Source organism: Uranotaenia lowii, chromosome 3 (assembly GCF_029784155.1).
Source record: "Uranotaenia lowii strain MFRU-FL chromosome 3, ASM2978415v1, whole genome shotgun sequence".
Taxonomy (NCBI): Eukaryota; Metazoa; Arthropoda; class Insecta; order Diptera; family Culicidae; genus Uranotaenia; species Uranotaenia lowii.
Genome location: NC_073693.1, coordinates 155,149,190 through 155,176,092, shown reverse-complemented (window position 1 = coordinate 155,176,092; position 26,903 = coordinate 155,149,190). Strand labels below are relative to the sequence as shown.

The window sequence follows — 26,903 nt, the reverse complement described above, 5'->3', positions numbered from 1 at the left end:
AAACTTAACTTCTGTAAATTTATGAGCAAAAAGTTGGAGTTTATTGGGTTTAACATTAAATAATGATTACAATTTTAAAAGATAGATAAGAAAGTTAGACTGCCAATAGAAGTTCTACGTGTTTACGTAAGTATTAAGAACTCATTATTGGAGTAAAGGCTGAGTTTTGGGTGTAGATACAAATAAAATTAGGACCCATTTTCTTCTGGAATAAACCAAAAGGAATCATTTCTACTGTTGAACATTATTTGCAATGGTTTTAGGAGCTCCTGCTTTGCTGAAAAAAATACAGAAGCTTAGTTTTACAATAATAAATAACTTTTTTCTATAAAAAACTTCATGGAAGATTGAGGATACTTGATTCTAGGGGATGTCTCAGCTATATCACAGAAAACAGACGCACAAGCTCGAACAAAAAACCATCAAAAAAGTGTGTAGAATTTCAAATGCTATCACCAAAAAAAACGTTAGAAACTGACTGCAAACAGTGCCATCTATTGTGCCGTTCAAGAGTTACAAATCAACTTGAAAGTGTCCAGTTTTCGAAAAGGCGTAATCGTAGCCAAAAAACATAAATTAGTTCAAAAAGGGTGTTGAGATTTTTACACAAGTTTCGTGGGCTAGCTTGTACGTCTGTTCTCTGTGTTTTTATCTCGAAACTGAAATGTCTTACACATATGAAATGCTCCAGAAAAATTTGACAAATAGAACAAAACATATTTAATGTTATCTCAACAAACTTTGATTTTTTTTTTCGTTTTGTTTAAATAATTAACAAAATGTCATTTAACAAATGAAGGTCTTTTTTTTATCACTTAATATTTACTCCAATATGTCTATCTTTAGAGTATCACTTGAACTTCATAATGCCATATTTTCAAAGTAATAGTAAACTCTATTTGTTTCAGAAAAAGTTTTCCAAAATGTTTGTTATTTAATTGATCCTCCGAGTCCAAAAACATATATTTTTCTTCTGAATGGATCGTGATCATTGGTGATCACACATTCTGAAAAGGGGTAGGCTTAAAAGCGGCATGTTATCCTAACGAACGGGAAAATTGTGCCTAATATTTATCCAATAACTAGTTCTTATCCAGTTATAATATGTTAAAAAAGATTTAAAATACTGTATTGATCTAAAAACTAGAAAATTGCGCCTTAATGTATGCAAGGACTTTAGGGTTGTAGACAAACTTTTAGAATTCTTTTTGTTTGAAACTTACAAACTGTGAAATGAAAACTAAAATGGCAAAAAATGGTCCACAGACCTTTAATCTTTGGATTTAGCTAGGTTTTTGCCTTGGGTGAGGGTACCCTGAATTAAGGACAACACAAAATGGTGAGAACTCTTAAACCTAATGGCCGATTTTTTTTAGTTCGTAAAACACATGGACCAAGCATTTCTGAAACTATCAAATTGATAAATTTTTATCATATTTTTAATCTTCTTTTATCTGTAGCTTTTGGCAACTGCTTGTCAAACCGTTTTTCTTTTATATTAGTTTGAATTGTTACACAGCAAAAATTATTTCCCGTAAATTTACACAAATGTCCTGTAACAAAAAGGAGCAGGACATTTACCGTAATTTTACAGGTTGAACACATGGTTACGTGACAATTAATTTTTTGTGTATAACTTTTTACAGGACATTTGCTTAATAATAAGTGAATCTTCGTTAACTTTCAAGGAAAACCATTTGAAATTACAGGTTTTGTTAATAACAGGTGATTTATTTTAAAGGTTGCAGTTTTCAGTGACACGTAATAGTCAAAAAAATTTTCTGTGTAGGATAACATATTTTTTAACATTCATCGCAAAAAGTAAATAAAAATAATGATTGGCTTTGGTTTTCTGCCGATTTTAATGAACTCAGTCCATAGGCGAGGGCTATTTTTTACTAGTTCCAACAAACATAAATAAAAATAAACTAAAAAAAAAAAAATTCTTTTATCAAACCTTGTATATTGTATACATCGGTTGCAGGAATTCCTGATCACTTTTGAATGTAAAAAACCTTTAACCTGGTACTTTCTACCGAATCAAACGTAACACTAACAGTTTTGAACCAAATCGTTAGGAAACGATTTCTCCTCCAAACATCTCGGGCACAACACATTGGTGTCTTTATTCGAAATCACTCATCTCATTCAAATATCGTTCCCTGAATGCCGTTCCACACAAAGCAAAATTTGTAACTTCCTTCCGATGGAGCTTTTTCTGTGTCCCATTTTAAATACCATCATGTGCATCAACGACATCGTTGGACACAAAACAGCACTCTGATATTCCGAACAAAAAAAAAATGGGAGCAAACGAGTCTCGATTCCATTCAACCGTCATCAGCACCACAAGGATCCTTACAAGCGAGCAAAGGAAAATATGCATTACCTACCCAAAAAACGACTAGGACGACGACGGCGATGCCCTAAGGATGCTTTTACAGCTTCCTTTCCGGCTGTTCTGCTTCCGACTTCAACCGAGCAGAACGGGGGAACGTGAATGATAAAATCAAAAATTATAAAATTATTCATGTAGATGATGCACTTGTAAAAATTTCACAGTAGCACCATCATCTTCCCATAGCATTAACCGGGAACCTCTTCCGAAGATTTCCTACATATTCGTCGTCGTCGTCGTCGTTGATTTCCTCCGACAAAACAGAACCTACTCCTATATGTAAAGGGAGCCTTACCCAAAATGCAAGGAAACCCGTCACGGAACAGACCAGAGGCATCTGGCAGAAGCCAGAAGCAGCAGATAGGACGTCCTACATCAAGTGCAGTGAGCACACGCCAAGTTCAGCACCAGCACCATCAGCCGGAGAGACTAGGATATGTTTAGATCGTTTTTTGTTGCTCTGTTGTTGTTCCTTCCCTTCTTTGAGTTTTCTTTCTTCTCGCGCGTGTAAATGCATGCTACTTGAAAACTCTCAAGTGCATTCGGTTCGGGGCCACCACATGGCGAAAGGCGAACCGAACCCGTCCGTCGTCGTTATTTGCGTATCTACATCGCTGCAAGGCGAGGGATCAACCCGAGCATAATGCACCGTACAAATAAACAAAGCTGCATAAAACATAAACCAACGGTGACGAAAAGGCTAGATAAAAAAAATGGAAACCATGAACCAAAAAGGGTTCGAGTAAGGAGCACGGCGAAAGTCATCACGTGTGGATAGGCGCATGTTTTCGGAAGCAAAAATCTGTTTGGTAAACACGTGAAATCAAGGTTGGATAAAAGTGGGGTTAAGCCGGATGGGTTCGCACCTACTTGATTCGAGATTGGTTCTAAAGCAGCATAAAAGTTTTAGAGATACCCACCTAAAACAACGCAAAGAGAAATTTGTTCACAGAAGTTTATTTTTATGAAAACAAGCAACTTTGGTTCTACGAAGACACTTTATAGATGAGGATTTTTTAGATTTTTTTAAAAATAATTTACATTAAGGGGGACTAGGGTCTAACGGGTAAAAAAAAAAACACCTTTTTAAGGTTTTTTTAGAGCTACCGTTCAAACAAATGTATTCAAATTTTTTGCATTATACAAAGCATTGTTAAAAGAACATTTAGTAATTTTTTTTTTGTAGAAAAATATTGAAAAATGAGCCGATGACGGAGCACTTTCGAGGATGCCTTTTAGAAAACAGGATTTGCGGTGGACACTGTGTCTCACTGTGACACAGAATTATCTGAAGTCAAAAAATCAGAGCAAAATATTTTTAGTTGAGGTTTTTCTGGACCCCAACGATTTTATTTTACTTAAAATATTTTTTTTGAATTTTTGTGGTTGTTTGAAGTAAAAACTACGATTTTTCACGAAAAAATCCTTAATTTTTTATCTGTAAAATCTCCCCAAAGTAAAAAAAAAGAAAATCGTTGGGGTTTGGTATCTAATATGTAGAAAATATGTTCCAAATTTGAAAAGAATCGGTGAAGTAGTTTTCAAATGACGATGTCCACTGACTTTAAAAATGTGCTTTCGAGAAAAACGCGTTTGAAGTTTCTGCTCTATAATTAGATTAGATATTAGATAAAAAAAGATAAAGGCCTATAATTTCTACAGTCTTGCTTCGATTGACTTGAAAATTTGACACAACATTCTGGAAATGTTTTACAATAAGAAAATAAAAAAAAATAAAAAATCGATTTTTTGAAAGTGTTAGACCCTACTCCCCCCTTAATACAAGGGTTTATATCTACCAGATTAACGCATTGTGGACCAAATACCATAATTTTTATTTCATTTTTTCGCAAGCCACCAAAATTCTTACTAAGAAGCATCACTTAAATTTTATAAATTTAATGATGAACCTTGTTCTGCAAAATTAAAAACCAAACTATGGAGAAATTGGTCCAGTGGATTCTGAAATACGGAATTTTGGTGTTTGCAGGCTTTCATTTTTTGGCGGTCCTTAATGTGTAAAGACTCTTTTCTAGCCATTTTTTCACATTATTGATGTTAAAATTGTTCCACAAATCATAAGATATATCGACTTCTACAAGAAGTAATCCGTGTAGGCTGATGAAGTTTCTAATCTTTTCTTGATGTTGTAAAACATTGTAGTACCTTATCATTTGAAGCTATAATTTATGAAAAATAACATGTTATTGAAAGTGTATCATGTTCATGTTGTACATCGGTGTTCTCAATTTTTTCATTTGAGGAAAATCGACCTTGTTTTAAAGGATTAAACTCTTTAGAATTGAATTATAGCAATCATTCCTAATTTTACCGTTTAAAACTAAAATCTTTGAATATTTTTTATACGTTATTTTCGTCACCCAATTTAATTGTGGTGCCTCAGGTCAGGAGCCAAATTTTCTAAGTTTTTTGTTGATATCATTAACTTAAATTCCTACTAAAAAAAGGAGTCTTAGTCTTCTGAAATGTACCCACATTTTTTTCAAAATCTGCCCCCATTTGAAGCAGTTTCATCCAATGAATGGATTTTTTCGCCAATTCGCCGGATTCAATTTTTCCTTGTGATTCGTTAAACCATAATCCCGAGCGGTATAATTGCAATTTTAGTGTGTAGGATCAATTTTCGCTTAGCTGATGTAAGTTTTCATCGGCCAGATCTAATATCGCGTTTCCAAACTAGCGGGAGTCAATAATCGTTATCGTGCATTGTTATACAACTAGAAATTCTCAACAAACTAGGTGGAAGTACTCATCTCGCCTCAAAATCAACATCGTTCTTGACGAGAGTCCTTATCACACCTCTAAATAAACATCGATCTAGTCGGAAAGCCTCAACGTGCCTCGAAATTAACATCGAATTTGGCGGAAGTCCTCACCGCGTCTGGAAATAAGCATTGTTCTTGGCGGATTTCCTAATCGCGCCTCAATACTCTCATCTATTTTTGGCGGACGTCCTCATCGCGCCTCGAAATTAACGTTGGTTTTTAGCGGAAGTCCTCATCTCGCCTCAAAATCAACATCTTTTTTGGCAGAAGTTCTCATCGCTTCAGAACTCACATCAATCTTGGCGGAAGTCCTCATCGCGCCTCACATCGATATCGGCGGAAGTTCTCATCTCGCTTCAAATCAACATCTTTTTTTAGCGGAAGTCCTCATCGCGCCTCACAACTCACATCAATCTTGGTGGAAGTCCTCATCGCGCCTCGAAACTAACGTTGGTCTTGGCCAAAGTCCTCATCGCGCCTCATAACTCACATCGAAATCGGCGGAAGTCCTCATTGCGCCTCGAAATTAACATCGGCTTTGGCGAAAGTCCTCATCGCGCCTCAAAATTTACATGGGTCTTGGCGGAAATTCTCATCACGCCCCAAAATTCATCACATACTTGGCGGAAGTACTCATCGCGCCTCGAAACTTATAACGAAAACCTCATCTCGCCTCAAAAGGTGCTCATCGTGCTTATTTTTGAATACATTTTTACCGTTCTTAAAATTCCTTAAGCAAATTATCACACTGACCGTTCAATCATTCCATGATAGTTTGGGAATTCACAATTTTCATCGATGCACATCAAGCGGATATTCAAGATGGCTGTCATAAGACATTCCATTTGGAAAAACTAGATTTCACACTATTTTCGTTGCAACTTTTCAGAATTATAAAAACGTTAATTGAAAATCCAGCAGGATCGAAAATTGTGCGGCCCAGTCCAGACTACGATGGGCTTCTAGGTTCTTACCGCGCTAAATGTTCCGATACGGTGGCGTGCCACCGTCCGCCGGGCAACCTCTGATCTGACTGGCTGGGCGAGGGACGGGCGCGAGGTGACGGCCGTGGGATTATGAATGAGTCGATGGGAAATATTGAATTACCGTGTAATCTCTATTATAGCGCGACACACCAAGGTCAAAAATATCTGGGGTTACATTTAGAAGAAACTCTTTCATGGAATTGCCACTTACAAAATTTAGAGAAAAAAATATCCTTTCTCTGTGATGAACTCCGGAGATCAAGAAACTTTGTACCCTAACATGTTCTACTGAAACTCAACTATGCATTTCTTCACTCTTCGCTAAATTATCTTATGATAGTTCATCTGAATCGAATCTTCAAAAACTTCAAACCATACAAAATCGGTGTTAAAAAAATCTACAAACTTTCTTGGCTTTATCGAACAAGACTCATTTGCTCAACCACGTCCCAACATATTTTACCTCTTTGAGACTTTCAAATTATAAAATACGTCTTTGAAAATCCAAACTCAACAACAATCATCCAAAATATTCATTTTTCGACTGCAATAAGAACACAAATCTAACACTCGCCACTTAAATCAATCAAAATTATGTCGATCTTCAACTATATTTGGTCCCAAAAAATTTCTTTCATTTGTCCAACCAAATATAACTCCTGATCTAACGAATTAAAAAAACAATTCTAAATCCACGTTAAAAACAAATTATTTCATATATTCAAATTAAATTAATTCGTTTAACGAAAGTCGAACAAAGCTTTCTAAAGTAGGTACCAATATTATAATTTTTGTAGCAATGTAGACAGTAAACTATTAATAGTTCAACAATTAATTTTTGTTTATTTGTTTCTGAAGCTTTATTTTTTTTTGCTAACATGACAGACCGCTAAGCATTTCTTTTAAAAAATTGTGAATATTTCCAAATAAGAAATCTAAATCCATTGGAAAGTATTTTAAAAAAGTCAGACCTTCACTTCATAATATCATGACGTGTTTTTTCAAAGTTTAAATAAATTAATAAATTGCCTGGCTATGCAAAACTGTTTTTGAGATTTTTTACGGTTACCTGGCTTTCGACTAAGCTGTCAAACCGCTAAAATGAAAGAGAATAGTTTTGAAAAAAATTGTGTAAAATTTAATTTCTTTTCTGGGGTACAAGTAAGGTTTATGCTGTGTTCGCATGAATTATACTCCAATCCATCTCCATATCCCATCCATCCTCCATCTTTGGCGATTTTTGAACGAAATAAATTGTTTTCCCATACAAATTTTCATAATTTAACCGTGCAACATAATGGGGCCATGTGATATAAAAGAACCATTACAACATTATCAGACTGTTGGAAACTGGCATCCCTGCCTAATCACTTTCCTAGAGGCCGCGGACAATTCCAGTTCAGTGGCTGATGATCATCGTTTTTGGAGATACGTCATTCCTTCTCTGTTTGGCGGCACGCGAGTAAGTGAAAGATTCACTATCACCATAAATAAATTTCGTTTATCTTAAACTAAATTCGGTTTAATCGCTAGAAAGTTTAACCATAGTTTGCCATTGTAAGTGCGATAGTTAGAATCATGTTTGCTTACAAAATGTGGGCTAGGAATCTTAGCATCAATTGCGCTAAAAGGTATGAGCAGTTCACTCTAAATTTCATTCGTTTCTAACCTTAAACTAAAAGGCTGAAGTTTGCTCGAGAATTTCCATTGTAATATCCATTATAATTTGATAAATTAGCATAAAAATCCAAGAATTACCACAGAGGATTGTTTATCCTAGAATTAAAATTGAAATATGTTCTAAATTAAACCTAAAATTTCAGCACACACATTGAACCTAACCTAATTTAAAAGATCTCGTTCGGATGTTAAAGAGTAGCTGTACACTGAATATGTAAGATAAAATTATAATTAAAAAACCTAAACATGAAATTAAAACCTAAATACAATTCCAGCTTAAAGCTGTGCAAACTGCTAAAGAGATCAGCGTACTTTTTTTTTCAAACATCCGCAACACAGTCTATGTAACATGATTTAACTCAGGTCGAAGCGCAGTAAAGTGTGTTCATATCAACGACAAACACAGAATAAAATCGAGTCGACTGACGAGCCGTTTTTTTCTTTTGGCTTGTTAATGACGTAATAGTCTTAAGAAATGATGACCGATAAAAAGCTATTTTCGTGACGTTCGCAAATCTCAATTTGCAGTGATGTCAGTTGAATTGATTGTTTTTCAATGTCAAAAAACATACTTCTATTCAACAGCAAATAAGTTATGGTCTTTAACAAAGGTGATCAGCGGAAAATTTCCTTTTAAGAATTTATAAATTGGCACAAAAGCCATCATCAGGCTCGGTTCCACAGAAGGAACAAAAATGATGATGATTTTTCAGACCAAAATATTCAATTTTCCCATACAAAACCAAAGTTAAAATAAACTCATGTAAACGTTACTTACTAATTCAGGATGAATTTTGCTCCAAAACGAAAAAATTAAGACAACAGGGTTTGCGAAATTAAAAATGACTTCAAATCGACGAGGTATATTTTAAGAATTTCTATACACTTTGGTTTTATTTACTGTACCAATTGAGGTGATTAGAATAATCAGAGAAAACTCGAATTCTTCAGTTGAAAATTTATTATAATTGGTATGATTCGGTTCTGCTCGTGTGATTCGTTTCCAATGTTTGGACCAGTGTTCTATATTTTTTTATTCGGTTTTGCAAATGCAATAAAAAAACCAAATAGAAGTTAGTTTGCATTTGAATGCATTTAACCTTTGAACATCTAGAATTTCATCGCACGATTTGTGAATCCACAACCCCACCGGCATCCCTGCTTCGGGCAGGAAGTTCCCGGTCCATCATAGCGCTCTCATTCCGGATGCAAATGGCGTAAATATCTTGCCCAAATTAAAGCACCAGAGATTACCAGCAGCGTGCCGCTTCCCCCCAAACTTCAGGCAGAATCTTGGCAATCGGCGTCGGGTCAGGCGCCTACCTCATTCCGTCCACATCGTTACCACCAGCATCAGGAGAGTTAAACCATCAATCTTTCCGGCAACGTGATCTGTTCCGGTTTGGTCCTCTTCCCTTTGCTTCATTGCATTATAAGCTCAAAGTTACCCACTAGTGACTAGGTTGTGGCGTGACTACGCGTGTTGCATGTTGGAGCCTTAATGCTTGCAGCAGTCCAGTAGAAGCGGGGGAGTTCCCTACACCCCCTTCGGCCTCGGTCAGCTCGTTGCTGCACTGCTGCACGTTTTGCGTGTTCTGCTTCGTCGTTGGCGTTAAGGACGACGTGCCATTCCGGGTTCCACGGCAGCCTCGGAAGGTTCGCAATGCTTAGCATAACTAGTCAATCTCCGTCGTTGCCGGTGGCGTATTTGGCCGTATTTGTTTCATAATCAGATGCTGAATGGGCGGACGCCCAGGAGAAGTATGGTGGGCGGGCAGGTTCCAACATGCTTTCCAGAGCACGTGAGAACATCACCAGCACACGGGCCAAACCCCCACACATTCTGACTAGCTGGCTGGCTGAATGTTGCCCGAAGAATCTGACCGAGAGATACCTCGATGAGTTGCGATGATTTCGTGTTTGGGTCTGGTTCGAGGTTTGTCTGCTGCTTCGTCGGGCGGGATGTGTACATTTATAAACGTCAACGCAATTGTTTACGTTAATAATAATTATCATTCAAACATAAACACTAAAACCGGGAAGCGAGCGAGTTCGGTCTGCCGACTAGAGCGCGATGATGCTGATGCCCTGACAAGAGGATGTCTCTCGCGCCCCATAGTAAAATGGGATCTCTAATCGGGGAACGTTCGTTGTCGGCAACGAACGGCGGCATTTCCGGGACTATGTAAATAGCGGATCTATTTCCTTTGCGCTTCACGGCTCCGACAACATTGGAGTTCAGTTTTTACTACTCTACGCTGCATCCAGCATGGACTCGTCTGTGGATTGCATGAAACTTCCACAGCCGCTGTCATTCAGAATCAGTGGAACCGTTTTCGGGGCCCCGTTTTCGGTTCATCCCTTTTGCCACATTTGGAACTTTTGAATTCCGGAGCCTAGTGGCAGTGTTGCACCCTTTTTGACTGAAGGTGGGAGTGTTTTATGTTGTTCTTCCTGGAGCAATGTTAATAACTGTTTTGTCAATCAACGTTCACCTCAATCCTTCTTCATTCCGCGGGCACACTTTCCCGAAATTTTCCCGTTTTTTTTTTCGACGAACAATCGGATGGAGCACAGTCGTCGTCACAGTTTAACGGAATCAGCTTTTTGCTGCAACCGGTGCCCCGGATCTGTGTTGTTCCATTTACGCGCATCAATTGTCATAATTAAAATATTTGCTCGAACTACCACGTTGATTCGGTGAGTTTGGAATTGGCACAACGCTATCAGTATCTTTAGTAGAATCAACCAAGCTTAGATTGATTCAGGGTATTTTCAACATTTCACAGAGCCGGAAAAAATTTGAAATTTTTTTTAAGACAAAAAAAATAAACAAGGTGATACAATTCCCGTCTTTTACAGTTTTATCTTTGCTCTTTCAACTGTTTGAACTTTTGAATAATTGATCAAATTTTTACTTTGAACTTTATTTATTTCCCCCGTCGTGATTTTCGGAAAAATCGAAGGGAGGGGGAGGGGGTTTGGTTGGTTACAAAAGAAGATTTTGATATTTTTCCGGCCTTAATAATCTATTTCTATTGATAATTTAAATTTCGCTTTTTTGGTCTTGGATTTAGATCAAACATTGCTAGTTTTTGAAAAACCCTACGTTTCGACCAGTTTTGTTCGTCTTTTTGAAGGGAATTTGCTTTCTGTTTTATTTTTTTGTCGATAATAATTATCAAATTAGTCACCAATAGCATCTGAAAGTAAATAATCGAAACAGAAGTGATTGAAAACATTTTTTGAAAACTGTATCATAACAATTGTGTTTCTGAGATCCTTGACTTAAAAAATCCTTAACTTGTTGAGTAATATCTATATCGGTTTTGGACTTCTATGAACAGAAGTATAAAATAATTAAATATATTAACAACGAGTTAAGCTACACAATAATCTTAATCCCTTTGAGCGGTATTCAGGTTTACATTGCCTTCCAGAAACAAATCTTATGCTGAGCTAACACAATGAACTCCGACTTTTTGTCTCTTCTCGAGTGTACTCCAACGGAAAATTTATTTTCCCCGGTTAACCTCAAAAGCGCCAGCCAGTCAGGTTACGATTCCCCCGAGGGTCACCCATCAAAGTAAATTGTTTCAAGTTGCGGTACAAAGCGCTTCTTCTTCTTCCATCCACATATGTGAAGCAGCGTGTAAAATCTCAGCCACTTAAGATTTCATCTAAGTCCCGAATCAAACTCACGTTTGTGCCATTTAAACCACAATTCATGGCTGCCGTAATTTCGCCGCACCGTTTTCCACCAACAGATTACAAAAAATGTTGGAGAATCGCTCCCACACAATGGCGCCTTTTGCTGAGGGATGTGAGCAGAAAAAACTTGTGGGCTCCTGAAGCACCTTCCAGGTACCAACAGGAGCAAAAAAAACGGTAAGAGAGAGGACAGAAAAGAAAATGAATCCCCAACTCAACCATGTAGGTAAATTGTTACACTTTATTTACCCCCGGGTTAACGGTGTGCTCGGAACAATACACCAGATCCTGCCGGGTGTGGTCCACAACTCGCGTGTGTAGTTTATTTTTATCCGGTGCAGGGAAGCAAAAAAAGGACCTGTGTTTCGGAAAAATAATCCGAGGCAACAACGACGACGACCACCGACTTGGAGGGCGAGCAAGCAAGAGGAGAGAAGTAATTTCTTTTCATGCTTAAGCACTCGTTGATTTTGTAACAAGATTCTCGCGCGAGCTAACCCAAACGCACGGAAGCGCCCCAACCAACCTCTTACGCCTCAGAAAGATATTCTCCATCATTACATTGGGGAAGGTGAAAAGAGGATCAAGTGGCCGTAAGTAAGACCCTGAAATGAGTGATTCAATGAGTTTATTACACTCGCTTTGCTGGAGGTATACTACTCATTTAAAACGTCGTTCCCAGGCATATGTTTGCGTATGCCCAGCCCGTGGAAGTCAGTGAATGAGGTTGGTGCTGAAAATGTAAGGCCGGTCACGTGTTTCTCCGGGTACGGTTTCCGGGATTTGGGACCAACGCAACATATCTATATGTTGCTGAGGAATATTTTCCGAGCAGTTAACTTCTTAAGTTTATGGAAGCGTTGGAAGGATTTAATATTTTTTTATGGGGGCATTAGCTTATGAGCAAAGATGTTACTGACATTTGTTGGAATTGCCCTAAAATATGTTTTCGTTGACCAAAATGTGAGCCAATCGAGAGCAGAGTGTTTGCTGAACGTTAATATACATATTATTCGAAAAATAAGAAATAATTCGAATTCGAAAGCTTCCTCGAATTTATCACCTGTGTAACCAAATAAAAAGGGACTCTCTGGAGTTCCTGAGGGGACTCTCTGGAGTTCCTGAGGGGACTCTCTGGAGTTCCTGAGGGGACTCTCTGGAGTTCCTGAGGGGACTCACTGGAGTTCCTGAGGGGACTCACTGGAGTTCCTGAGGGGACTCACTGGAGTTCCTGAGGGGACTCACTGGAGTTCCTGAGGGGACTCACTGGAGTTCCTGAGGGGACTCACTGGAGTTCCTGAGGGGACTCACTGGAGTTCCTGAGGGGACTCACTGGAGTTCCTGAGGGGACTCACTGGAGTTCCTGAGGGGACTCACTGGAGTTCCTGAGGGGACTCACTGGAGTTCCTGAGGGGACTCACTGGAGTTCCTGAGGGGACTCACTGGAGTTCCTGAGGGGACTCACTGGAGTTCCTGAGGGGACTCACTGGAGTTCCTGAGGGGACTCACTGGAGTTCCTGAGGGGACTCACTGGAGTTCCTGAGGGGACTCACTGGAGTTCCTGAGGGGACTCACTGGAGTTCCTGAGGGGACTCACTGGAGTTCCTGAGGGGACTCACTGGAGTTCCTGAGGGGACTCACTGGAGTTCCTGAGGGGACTCACTGGAGTTCCTGAGGGGACTCACAGGAGTTCCTGAGGGGACTCACTGGAGTTCCTGAGGGGACTCACTGGAGTTCCTGAGGGGACTCACTGGAGTTCCTGAGGGGACTCACTGGAGTTCCTGAGGGGACTCACTGGAGTTCTCTCTGGAGTTCCTGAGGGGACTCTCTGGAGTTCCTGAGGGGACTCTCTGGAGTTCCTGAGGGGACTCTCTGGAGTTCCTGAGGGGACTCTCTGGAGTTCCTGAGGGGACTCTCTGGAGTTCCTGAGGGGACTCTCTGGAGTTCCTGAGGGGACTCTCTGGAGTTCCTGAGGGGACTCTCTGGAGTTCCTGAGGGGACTCTCTGGAGTTGCTGAGGGGACTCTCTGGAGTTCCTGAGGGGACTCTCTGGAGTTCCTGAGGGGACTCTCTGGAGTTCCTGAGGGGACTCTCTGGAGTTCCTTAGGGGACTCTCTGGAGTTCCTGAGGGGACTCTCTGGAGTTCCTGAGGGGACTCTCTGGAGTTCCTGAGGGGACTCTCTGGAGTTCCTGAGGGGGCTCTCTGGAGTTCCTGAGGGGGCTCTCTGGAGTTCCTGAGAGGACTCTCTAGAGTTCCTGAGGGGACTCTCTAGAGTTTCTGAGGGGACTCTCTAGAGTTTCTGAGGGGACTCTCTATAGTTCCTGAGGGAACTCTCTAGAATTCCTGAGGGACTCTCTAGAGTTCCTCAAGGGGACTCTCTAGAGCTCTTGAGGAGACTCTCTGGAGTTCCTTAGGGGACTCTCTGGAGTTCCTTAGGGACTCTCTGAAGTTCCTGAGGGCACTCTCTAGAATTCCTGCTCTCTAGAGTTCCTGAGGGGACTCTCTAGAGTTATGGAGGGGACTCTCTAGAATTCCTGAGGGGACTCTCTAGAGTTTCTCAAGAAGACTCTCTAGAGTTCCTTCAACATTTTGGATCTTTAGATCCTCAAAATACCAAACAGAAAGTCAGTGACGAATTTTTAAAGGTTGTTTTTTTTTTCGAACTTTCTATCAGTTTGCAATTTCCCAGGTTTTTTAACACTTATATTCTACTTGGATTTGGATGTTGGGTATATTATTTTCGTAAAATTTCCGCAATAAACATACAACTTACTCCTTCTGATTTTACTTAAAACTGTTTGATTTTTTTTAACCAATTAAAGTTCCATCGATTGTTTGTTTTGTGACCAATCATGGTTTCAAGCTCCCTAAGATATAATGTTTCAAATTGTTCCAAACACGGTACCTTTTATAAAAATTTCACCCTTTATTCATTGAATAAGACTAATAGAAAATTCACGTCCCTTCTCCGTTTCGATTTATCGTGTCCCTCCCCGGGGGAAGTGACAGTTTCAATTTGATCCACTTAGTAGTGAAGAGAAAGTTTCGCAAAAATGCCCTAAACCCTTGATGGGTGATGGTTCTCCTTAAGCGGAAACTCGGATCCATCGGATGTGGGAGATTGTCGTACTTTCGCCGACTTTGTCATACTCCTACTACCTTCTCATCGGGATGAACGAAGATATCGAGAGCTTATGTCAAGTGGAAGCAATGCCTTTCTAATTAATTAATTACCAGATCGATCTATTCTGCTTCCTTTTGTTTGGAACGGTATTCTCTGCGGAGCGTTTTGTCTGCAACGAAGGACTGAAGTGCGGGTCTATTCTTGGTAAGGTGATGCAATAAATAAATTTTCAAACAGAATAATATATCGAGGATGTGCGAGCCCAAGGTTGTCGGTAGTCTCCTCGGTCTTTGTCTTGACCTGTTTCGGGAATGTCTGTTGGTTGGTGGTTTGTCCAGCTGGAATTCAGCCCGACCAAAGACAACGCAGTATGAGTATGAGAGAAGGTCTAACTACAGGCTGACTAGCTGACTGACTGACTGACTGGAAGGCATGGTTGATTGGATCGCTCTTTCGGTTCAGCGATATCACCGTTTCACCGCCCAGTGGCTGGCTGGCTGGCTGGTTGCCTACACGCGTTGGAGGTCAGTCAGTCCTCGCCGAATAGGGCCTGGCTGGCGCGAACACTACTGGGTCGACCGACACTTTCCCGGAGCCATTGAATGAATGTGGTTTTCCAGTAACACTCCCCCCAAAGGCTTCACCCCCCGCGTTCAAACATTTCAAAGTAGTAGGCGCAGCGGAACCTCCAAAGAAAGCCAGTACCTAGTCCATTCATCCCCCCATTCCCAGTGCGGTTTTCGGGCAGCGGCTGCACTCACAAACACACATCCATTAACGTAATTAGTTACCATTTATATTATGTTTCAGATTATAACAAAGTGTTTGGACCTGATAAGCCCATTGGACTGGGAACTGCACCGAGCAGGGAGGAAATTGGGCCCTATTGTATGAGCTGGTGCGGTTCAATTGTGAGGCATTTTCCTTTGCCGGGACCACTTTCCATTCGCCGCTGCACCTGACAGTTCCACAAATTCAGCCAGCCATCCGTCCGATTTTCGGAAGAACATATGTCTTTCTTCTTGCGCCATGCCAGATCCGTCCGTGTACATGTATAGGTTTGTGTGATACCGACACTCTTCTGTCTTTGAGGAACTTTTTCCTGGTACTATCTCCAGCAGCGTTCATCCCCCCTTACTGCTAGTTTCCGCCCGGTTCCTTCCGGAAACTTAGTAGATATCCACCTAGATGAGCTCAGCTGTGTCTGTTGCGCATCGGAAGGTTTATCCAGAAAAGGTCGCGAACCGGTTGCCAGCCAAGCCGACCAAAGGGGGTGGTAATGGTAATTTAGTGAGATTGGCTAATGGCTCTATTTTGGAAGCGGCTGGGTATAATAAAATATAAATCAATAGCCCAGGCAATAGATCAAAAACCCGCACCAGACCCTGGGTTGTTGTTGTTTCGGGATAGTCCGGAATGTATATTTATAGACCGTACGTGGGATCCCGCAACCAAACACACTCTTCGAAACGACCATTGAGGCAGGAAAGGGGGAATGTTTACTTGATTGGTGCGTATATGTGTATTCGAGCGGGTGCCAAACAAAATTGGGAAAACATTGAAGCCCATACATAGATAAAGAGATAGTGACCGGAATGGTATCGATTTTGTATTCCTCACGCACCGTCTCGCTCCCCGAAAAAAAAAGCTCGGACGACTACTGACGGGCAGGTTTGATGATTAGGCTGACAGGTGGATTACGACGTTTCGGAAATGTGATACATGGCGTAACAAACATTGATCGTAGCTCCGGCAAAAAAAAACAGATGAGTGATTCCACCGACATAGGTATAGACCAAGTAATAGAGAGAAAAAAAAACGGGCATACGAAATATCCAATTTAGAGGTTTGCCTTTGCAAGCAAAGAAGGTGTTAATGGTGATTGATTTTATTATATTTCAGTGCCGCGCCATTCCACGTGGTGATAAAAAAAAATGTAAATCCAAGCTATTCGAGTATTCAGGCAGTTCGAATCTAGGGCGGTTGCAGGATATCGACAAAATTGATACTGACAGTTATTAAATCAGAAGTTCTCGGGACGAAAAATCGGATGATTCGATTTTTCAAAAGTCGTTCTGGGCATTGAAAGATATATCCATTAGTTATCATTCGATTATACTTCATTTAAAGATATCTATCAAAATTGATTTATTAGAAAATTTAGAAATATGAAAAGCGGATTACTCCGTTCATCGATTTTTAAACAAACGAAGCATTTTTGAATAGTTTAGCCTTTAAAGTTATACTTAAGCCTCTTTAAAATCTTTTGATTTTAATTCTTGAATTAAAAAACGAAAATTTGTCATCAAATTTAAAAAAAGAATTGGTTTTCAAAATAAATGTGCTCCTGAAATCACACAAATCCAGCATATAATTAAACATCAAATCTGAAATTTGAAGTCTTTATCGCGTTGTTTTTTCTAAATTTCTGTTAAAATGATGAAACGATGAACTCTCATTCTTCCAAAATGTCCGCCAAATGAATCTTTGATAAAAGTTGCTAATTACACAAAGATGTTTAAACTGCTATAATCGAAACAAAAAAAACTAATCATTTAAAAAAATGACACAAATGACACAAATGACAAAAATGACAAATATGATGAAAACGACAAAAATGACAAAAATAACAAAAATGACAAAAAATACAAGAATTACAAAAATTACAAAAGTTACAAAAATTACAAAAATTACAAAAATTACTAAAATTACTAAAATTACAAAAATTACAAAAATTACAAAAATTACAAAAATTACAAAAATTACAAAAATTACAAAAATTACAAAAATTACAAAAATCACAAAAATTACAAAAATTACAAAAATTACAAAAATTACAAAAATTACAAAAATTACAAAAATTACAAAAATTACAAAAATTACAAAAATTACAAAAATTACAAAAATTAAAAAATTACAAAAATAACAAAAATTACAAAAATTACAAAAATTACAAAAATTACAAAAATTACAAAAGTTACAAAAGTTACAAAAATTACAAAAATTACAAAAATTACAAAAATTACAAAAATTACAAAAATTACAAAAATTAAAAAAATTACAAAAATTACAAAAAATACAAAAATTTAAAAAAAAACAAAAATTACAAAAATTACAATAATTACCAAAATTATAAAAATTACAAAAATTACAAAAATTACAAAAACTACAAAAATTAAAAAAAATTACAAAAATTACAAAAATTACAAAAATTACAAAAATTACAAAAATTACAAAAATTACAAAAATTACAAAAATTACAAAAATAACAAAAATTACAAAAATTACAAAAATTACAAAAATTACAAAAATAACAAAAATTACAAAAATTACAAAAATTACAAAAATTACAAAAATTACAAAAATTACAAAAATTACAAAAATTACAAAAATTACAAAAATTACAAAAATTACAAAAATTACAAAAATTACAAAAATTACAAAAATTACAAAAATTACAAAAATTACAAAAATTACAAAAATTACAAAAATTACAAAAATTACAAAAATTACAAAAATTACAAAAATTACAAAAATTACAAAAATTACAAAAATTACAAAAATTACAAAAATTACAAAAATTACAAAAATTACAAAAATTACTAAAATTACAAAAATTACAAAAATTTCAAAAACTACAAAAATTACAAAATAACAAAAATAACAAAAATTACAAAAATTACAAAAATTACAAAAATTACAAAAATTACAAAAATTACAAAAATTACAAAAATTACAAAAATTACAAAAATTACAAAAATTACAAAAATTACAAAAATTACAAAAATTACAAAAATTACAAAAATTACAAAAATTACAAAAATTACAAAAATTACAAAAATTACAAAAATTACAAAAATTACAAAAATTACAAAAATTACAAAAATTACAAAAATTACAAAAATTACAAAAATTACAAAAATTACAAAAATTACAAAAATTACAAAAATTACAAAAATTACAAAAATTACAAAAATTACAAAAATTACAAAAATTACAAAAAATACAAAAATAACAAAAATTACAAAAATTACAAATATTACAAAAATTACAAAAATTACAAAAATTACAAAAATAACAAATATTACAAAACAAACAAAAATTACAAAAATCACAAAAATTACAAAAATTACAAAAATTACAAAAATTACAAAAATTACAAAAATTACAAAGATTACAAAAATTACAAAAATTACAAAAATTACAAAAATTACAAAAATTACAAAAATTACAAAAATTACAAAAATTACAAAAATTACAAAAATTACATAAATTACAAAAATTACAAAAATTACAAAAATTACAAAAATTACTAAAATTACAAAAATTACAAAAATTACAAAAATTACAAAAATTACAAAAATTACAAAAATTACAAAAATTACAAAAATTACAAAAATTACAAAAATTACAAAAATTACAAAAATTACAAAAATTACAAAAATTACAAAAATTACAAAAATTACAAAAATTACAAAAATTACAAAATTTACAAAAATTACAAAAATTACAAAAATAACCAAAATTACCAAAATTACAAAAATTGCAAAATTTAAAAAAATTGCAAAAATTACAAAAATGACAAAAATGACAAAAATTACAAAAATTACAAAAATTAACAAAATTACAAAAATTACAAAAATTACAAAAATTACAAAAATTACAAAAATTACAAAAATTACAAAAATTACAAAAATTACAAAAATTACAAAAATTACAAAAATTACAAAAATTACAAAAATTACAAAAATTACAAAAATTACAAAAATTACAAAAATTACAAAAATTACAAAAATTACAAAAATTACAAAAATTACAAAAATTACAAAAATTACAAAAATTACAAAAATTACAAAAATTACAAAAATTACAAAAATTACAAAAATTACAAAAATTACAAAAATTACAAAAATTACAAAAATTACAAAAATTACAAAAATTGCAAAAATAACAAAAATTACAAAAATTACAAAAAATGACAAATATGGCAAAAATAACATTGCTTCATTTGATTAAAAATTATATTGACTTTAATAAGCAGGCATATTTTTCCACCACAAGCAAAATCATATTAAGCATTGGTAGAAATGCATAAAGTATTAAGAAATAAGAGTAATAAACAAGATCTACGGTTCAAATTAAGATAATTTCCTTCTCTTGCAAACTGAAATAAAATTAAATTTTTCTTATGGACCTTTTTTTGAAGAATTTGCATTATAAGTAATGTTAAATGTTTAACAAAATATTTATTTGAAGATGCAACTGGTTGATTTTAATGTGTTTAATTTTTGGCAAAGCAGTCCAATTTAAACTAAACAATCAAAGTTTATTTTAAAACTGATTTAAAATGATTTAAATTTTAAATATTTTCTTTATAAGGATTCCATCCCAATCATGACCGAAACTGAAAATCAAGAACAATCAACTGGGTACTTCTTAGACATTTTTTCACAAGTATCCGGGCCGGGAAAATCTGGAACATTTTTTGTTAAACCAGGCATATTGTTTCAAACTTTCTCCAGAATCTGGTTCCAATTCAGGCAAATTTTGGGATTATTCTATTAAAATCAAGAAATAAAACTAACATAAAATATTTTTTTTTATTGAAACAAATCAGGCGATTAAGAATCACATTTAAGACTTCCGAAAAGCTGCTCTTTTTTTATTTAGACAAAATTTGTTCAAACTAATTTAAATTTCCAATTTAAATTGTTGTTTAATATGATGAGTAAAGTGAAAATATAGGCTCTGATTTATGCAATCTGGCAAGCTTTGTCTAACTATTTGAAACTTTTTGTCAGACTTTTTGGAGTCTAACTTTCGGAATTCAATATTCGGGACTGAATTATTATCAACAAGTAATAATGTTTTTTTTTTCAAACCTCAGGGATGAGATATCGAAGTTTTGGTTTAAGTTCTGAATCGAGATTGTTTGATGACTTATTTTAGTTGTTCATCAAAATTTGATCAATCAATTAAAATTTAATATTTGGCGTAAAACTCGGAATTTTCAGACGCTTAACCCCCTTCCCTGTTCCTTCGGCTATGTCACAAAAAATTGTATCAATTTTAGCTTTTCCAGTATCATCACAAATGTTTTTTTTTTTTGTAAATTTATCTTATTATTTACTTTTAATTCTTGATAACATTTTCAATTTTATTTTAAACTTTTTATTTCGAGGTTTTTCAAATAATTTTCTCAATTGATAATTTATTGTTAAAATTCTAACCTAACTTTAGGAGTTTTTCTACGCAACTCAGTTCAATTTCCTTGCCTTACAACAGGCGTAGTCTAACAGTTGTTTTTAAGTTTTTGGAAACCAAAATGTAAGTTTCTAATTTCATTCTCGGTAAGATCCTATACATTTTTTCCATTAAACTTTCCCTTAAAGAGTTTCTTGAAGCCGAATTCAACATTTAGTTTTGGAGTGATATGTGGACGTTCATCAGTGTTATATTGATTTTTACATATGGATAGCTCGAATTACGACAGAAATGATGTTCTCAAACCGCAACAGTTTGCTGAACGACATAAACGCTAGTAATAAATGACAAAATTTACTACGGCTTGGCCACATTTACTACAAACCTTTACGAGCATTAGGAAAATCGCGATAAGATAACGGGCCTCTCTTTTATGACTTAATCCCTGAATCCTCCAGCCTGTAAACGGGAAAACCTACCAAAAACACGCATCAGCCTTTCACTCTATTACTCGATCAAGGTTCTCATATTTTCTTCCCCGCTGCCTTCGCCTCACCAAACCTCAGACATTACCTCTTATTTGAGTAATCGACGACGTTGTTCTGTTTTGCTCAACCGAAAAAGCAATTCGTTCTCATTCTCATTTCGAATGTTTTACTGCCTTCCAACCACGGTTGAGATGCGACCGGGAAACGATGCAGAACAAATAAAACCATTTTCCCTCGGCTGTTTCACCAAAAAGATTTTTCACCCATTCCGGCAGGGTTGTGTCATTAGTCGTGTGAGATATTAGTCGGGAAAACCTGAATGGCGGCAGGGTTGATGCCTTATCATATCGTGAAGCCTACTTCTGGGCGAATTTCTTTCTGAAAGTGGTACCGCGGTCGGGGGGAAATTAAGAGCTAAAACCGTCTGCCGTGTTTTCCGGGGTGGTAACAGAACCACCTTCATTCGACATCGCTCTCTCTCGATATGGGAAAACAAGTATTAAAATTTATCTTAAGCCGTTACCGCGCGATATATTGCCTCTGGTTTAAGTGTTTTTCAGAAGGCTGTTTACTTTGGAGTGTGATCAGTTTCATAAAGTTTGAAAAACTTGAAATTATTTTTTAAAATTTCGTTACGGAAATTGAAACGAAGAAATTGTTTTTTTTTGTGCTTAAAGCTTCATTCAAAATTACAATTTAGATAAATTTTTGTCATCAATTTTCACATCCCAAACGTATTTCCAAATCATTGGAAGATGTTAACTTAATTTCAGCCTTCTCGAAGAGCAGTAACACATTGTTGTGGTTCGGCAAATGACACAAAGAAGCGCTCGTTCGCTGGATTAAAATGGAAATTACTTTCGCATTCCACCGGGTGAGATTAGAAGAGGCGCCCATCTTCCCATCTTTTGCCATATTTTCAACCGAACTTTCAGCCAAGGATTCAATCATTTCGTGCTTTGTAAGGATTCATCCTGGCTGGCTGCTCTGCCAGGACCGCAACTTGAGCGCCGACTGTTCTCATATTTTAACCCACAGCACCAGCAAAGTATAAAACCGACACAGACGCGAATTTAATTTCAGCACAAAGTCGCTCTGGGAAACGGGTAGGTACCAATATTGTTGTAAAAGCCAGGATGGAATTGAAAATAAATTAAAAAGACTCCAGAAAACATTAAAACCTTCTTTATTCGCATTCTGGGGCTGCTACCCGGAGTAAAAACGATTCCATTCCCAACTACCGAGTGGCAATCGAAGCAATCATCCCCCCTTACTCGAGCGGAAGTCAGTTCTCCCTACGAAAAGGGCGAGAGCTTTAAACGGGATGTGGGTGAAAAATTATGCTTTCACAATTTTATTGTTTTCCCAACACACGATAATATCGTCAGCTATTAACCGCACCACTCCACTTCCACAACACTAGAATGGCCCATTTACATTTCCCAATCCCCCTCAATAGGGGTGCGGAGCTGCGTTTTGTGGTTTTTAATACAACTAAAGTTATGTTCTTTTTTCTCTGTTCCGTTTCTTTCCCATTTCAGATGAACCGTGCTATTCCAGTTAAGCCAGCGGATAGCGAAAATCGCGGTGGTAAGTTTTCAACTGTTTCTGGTACCCCATTATTTATTGGATACTCGCGATTTTTTGTTTGTTTTTGGTTTGGTTTCATCGCCCACTCAGCGAACGATTTCCGGGTGTTTGGGCTTTGTTTTTTTCTCGCTCTTCCGGGTGGCATTTAAGCTCGTAAGATTTAATCGAATTTTATTTCCGCTGCTTTATGGAAGCCGTGTGGCAGCCAGTGGTTTAAACGCTTACCGGTGAGAAATTCATTGATAAAGTTTTAGCTTTTTTCGTAAATACGACAGTTTTGGGCGATGTCATTTTATACCAGTAGATTACCGCTAGTAACGGATTAAAGTTGATTTTTTTTAGCTGCAAATTAAAGAACGAAAGATCGAAGTCTGATTAAGTTAAATTTTGCCTAGGAAAAATTCAAACAGATTATTATTATTAATTAATTTGGACCAACTCAAGATGTTCTCAACTATATCCTCTAGTTAATAAATTCTGCCTAGAGACTGATCATGATCTCATCCAGAACCACAATTAAACATTTCTTCAAATTGGGAAGCAGGGCCAGATTAAGCCTTCGGGGGCCCCAAAAAATTTCCCCTTTTTTATTAGCGATATTTAACAAATTGTTCAATTTGTTTTTTTTATTTATTTGTTTCAAAAACAAAGTGTATGTCAGCTTAACAATGTTTTCCGAAATATGCTCAAAAAACTAATTTCATTTTGAAATAACCATGACAAGCAAAATTATAAGAAGTCAACATAAAAAGAATCTCAATGTAAAAATTAGATATACCAAATAAAACTGCCGATCAGTAGAAAAAGTCAAAGTCAAAACTGACATTAAAATAAATAATTATAAATATATTTTTGAACTAATTTCAGAAATCAAATTTCAAATTATTGTGTTGACCTAAAATACTATAAAGAAAGTGGCTTCAGCATTTAAAAATTCGGAATTTGTATAAGAAAATTGCTCTAAAAATTAAAAAAACGAATCAAAAATAAGCTCCGATAAAGTTTAAAAATTTGAAATAAAATCATAAAATAGTATCAATATTCTTAGACAAAACTCAGAAACTGAAAGCAGAATCACAATTAAGATGTGAAAGAATTTTTTAGATTACAAATTTATGTTTTTTATTCTATTTTCATTCCAAATCAACAAAAAAAATTCAAAATCAGAAATCAGTTGAAGATAAAAAATACGTCGAGTTAAAAAAAATATGGAGTTTCAAATTAAAATCCAGAGCACATAAATTGGTTCATATAAAAATTCTTAATCAGTCTATTATTTAAAAAAAAAAACAGCACTATTTCAGTTTTGATAATGAATGGATAATCTGTAATTAGATATTTTTCTAATTTCTTTATTGAAATATTTTAAACCTGAAGGAAAACAAAGAAAAATTCCATTGTGCCTCTAAAGAAAATTAAAAATAAATTATTTGTATGTAATCAGATTTAAAACTCTCATTCTAGAACACTTTTTGATATTTTTCGGCATTAAGACAAAGCAATATCAAAACTGGGAAATAAAATAATTATTTCACGGAAACGAAAAATATTTTCTTTGCATGAACAGCTTATTCATTATTTTTTCTCAATTTACAAAAAAAAAGTATGCAGTTTATTTTGTGAAAGGAAAGAAATAATCAAAAGATTTGCCTTATGAAAATTATGATTTTACAAAGTATTGAAGTCAAAAATCCAAAGTTTGAAGGTTTTTTCTATTATTTTGGTTTTCAGCTTGATATCTTAAACTTACATAAATCGTCATAACATTTAAGTAAATATTTGTCAATTTTAAAACGTACTATCAGAAAAATATCTTAAGTGTATCAACTTGTTATCCCTAAGGTTTTAAGGTGTAAGGTTCAAAATTAAATCAATTTAGAACTTTAAAAATGTGTGTATGCTACAAAATAAATAAAATCAGAATCCATTGAAATGCGTTAAAAGATGGCAGGTTTTGCTTCCAAGAACTTTCAATAATTTCATGAATTTTATTTTTCCTAAGGTTATTTAAATAAATAAATTCATCGACAATGCAAAATTTATTTTGCGATTTTTTATTTTCATCATAGGGTTAAATAGCTTTAAAATTAGCAGTCAAAAACCCAGACTATCATTTCTGTGGTACCAGTTAGGTTTGTGGTTTGTTGACTCGAAATGTACTGCAAGAATCAAGGATAGTTTATAATCCATTTTTTTTTTTAAATTTCAGTTCTTTGTTGGAGATTTTTGATAAACAATTTTGGTTTTCGAAATTCAAATCCATCTAAAAGTAATAACAGTGCCAAAAGCACACTTTAAATATGGAAATGAATTTCTAACATCGTTTTCTTACTCGTTATTATCCCACAAACTCAAAAAATAATATTTTTTTCTGATGAAATCAATCAAAACTCCCAAAACAAATCCTAATGAAAGTTTCAAATCAATGATATTTTCGGTAATTCATTGATGAATTTCTCAAAATGAAGTTTCTTATTGCTTACTAGAAATTTCGTTCGAAATAATTTCTTAGCAGTCGAGCTAAAAAATTGAACTCTTGAAGAAATATAAGATGAGGTGAAAAATTAACCTTGATTAATTGTAAGGAAAATGATAATATTTTTTATTCATCATTCGTTTCTTAATTTTCATCCGAAAAGCTGATTGAAAAATCCCACTGTAGTGTTTTAAAATTAAAATTAAATAAAAATCGCTTTTAAATGTGAATTTTTGAAAAGTAAAAAATAAAGTTTTATATTTCCAGAACACTAAAAATTCTGAATTGAAAGACATATACAAACTTATCGAACAGATTTCTGAAAATTTAAATAATTTAACTTTAAATTTTTGTAGATCTCTTTAAAAATTTAAAAACTTGTACATTAAAATCAATAGATTCATTTGAAATTGACACATCTGGCTTTTTTTCGGTCTTGGATGTAGATCAAACAACTATGGCTTTTGAAATACCCGACGTTTCGACCAGTTTTGATGGTCTTTTTCAAGGGAACTAGAAGTTTTATTACTGAAAATTCTAGTTCCCTTGAAAAAGACCATCAAAACTAGTCGAAACGTCGGGTACTTCAAAAACCATAGTTGTTTGATCTACATCCAAGACCGAAAAAGCCAAATTTTAAATTCTATACAGCATCTACGGTCGAAAACATAAACCTAATTAAAACATTATTAAAACAAAATATAATGTTTGAAAAGAAGAGTTTTTTACCATTTTAGAATGCTTTTTTTCTCAAAAACATGTCTTACTGTTATAAAAACTTTTTTCTAGAGTTTAATCAATCACCCCCGGGGGAGAAGCATTTTAAAGCTTATGTAAAAATTATTGATGAGGTACCTAAATATATTTTAGCGTCTTGAACTCGAATCTTTTGTCAAATTTCGACAAACACATTTATTTTTGGTGATATGGAGTTTCGAAATGTTTCAGTTTAAAGTGAAATCAAACATATATAACTGATTTACTATCAAACATACCTTAAAAATATGATTTTCATGTTTTTAATAATACTTCATTCAATTAAGGAATAATTTTTTTTGATGATAATGCATTATCCAAAAAAGGAAAATTCAATAGTTTTTAAAACATTTGGAAATATATCATAAGGTACAAGTATTTTTAACATTACTGTAGAAAATAAAAAAAAAACTTGATTTCATTTAACAAATTTGTTAAAACCTGCAAAGCGATTTAATTAATATTTTAAAAAGAATCTAAAATTCAATTTGGTATACAACATTTTTGAAAATTTGTTAAAGGAGGAAAAGTAATCAAATAGATAACTGAATTAAAAATTGCTTAAAGTCTTAAGGAAAATTGATGATTTATTAAAACATTTATATTAAAAATGTGTTTGTTTTAAAGTTTTGTTAAAAAAGTGTAAAACTCTCTTTAAAAATTTTAACCAATTTTAAAAAGTTATTTTAATAACAAAAGCCGAT

The 26,903-nt window shown here is 34.8% G+C and overlaps 1 protein-coding gene across 11 annotated transcripts in view; it reads left to right on the top strand.

Moving 5' to 3' along the window:
* LOC129755262 (CUGBP Elav-like family member 4) overlaps positions 1–26,903 on the top strand; it is a 568,631-nt gene that overhangs the window by 82,247 nt on the left and 459,481 nt on the right. For all 11 annotated transcript variants that reach the window (XM_055751654.1, XM_055751665.1, XM_055751659.1 and 8 more), the window contains exon 3: positions 22,919–22,967. In XM_055751654.1, the coding sequence (XP_055607629.1) occupies positions 22,919–22,967 (49 nt within the window). The remainder of the gene's footprint in view (positions 1–22,918; positions 22,968–26,903) is intronic.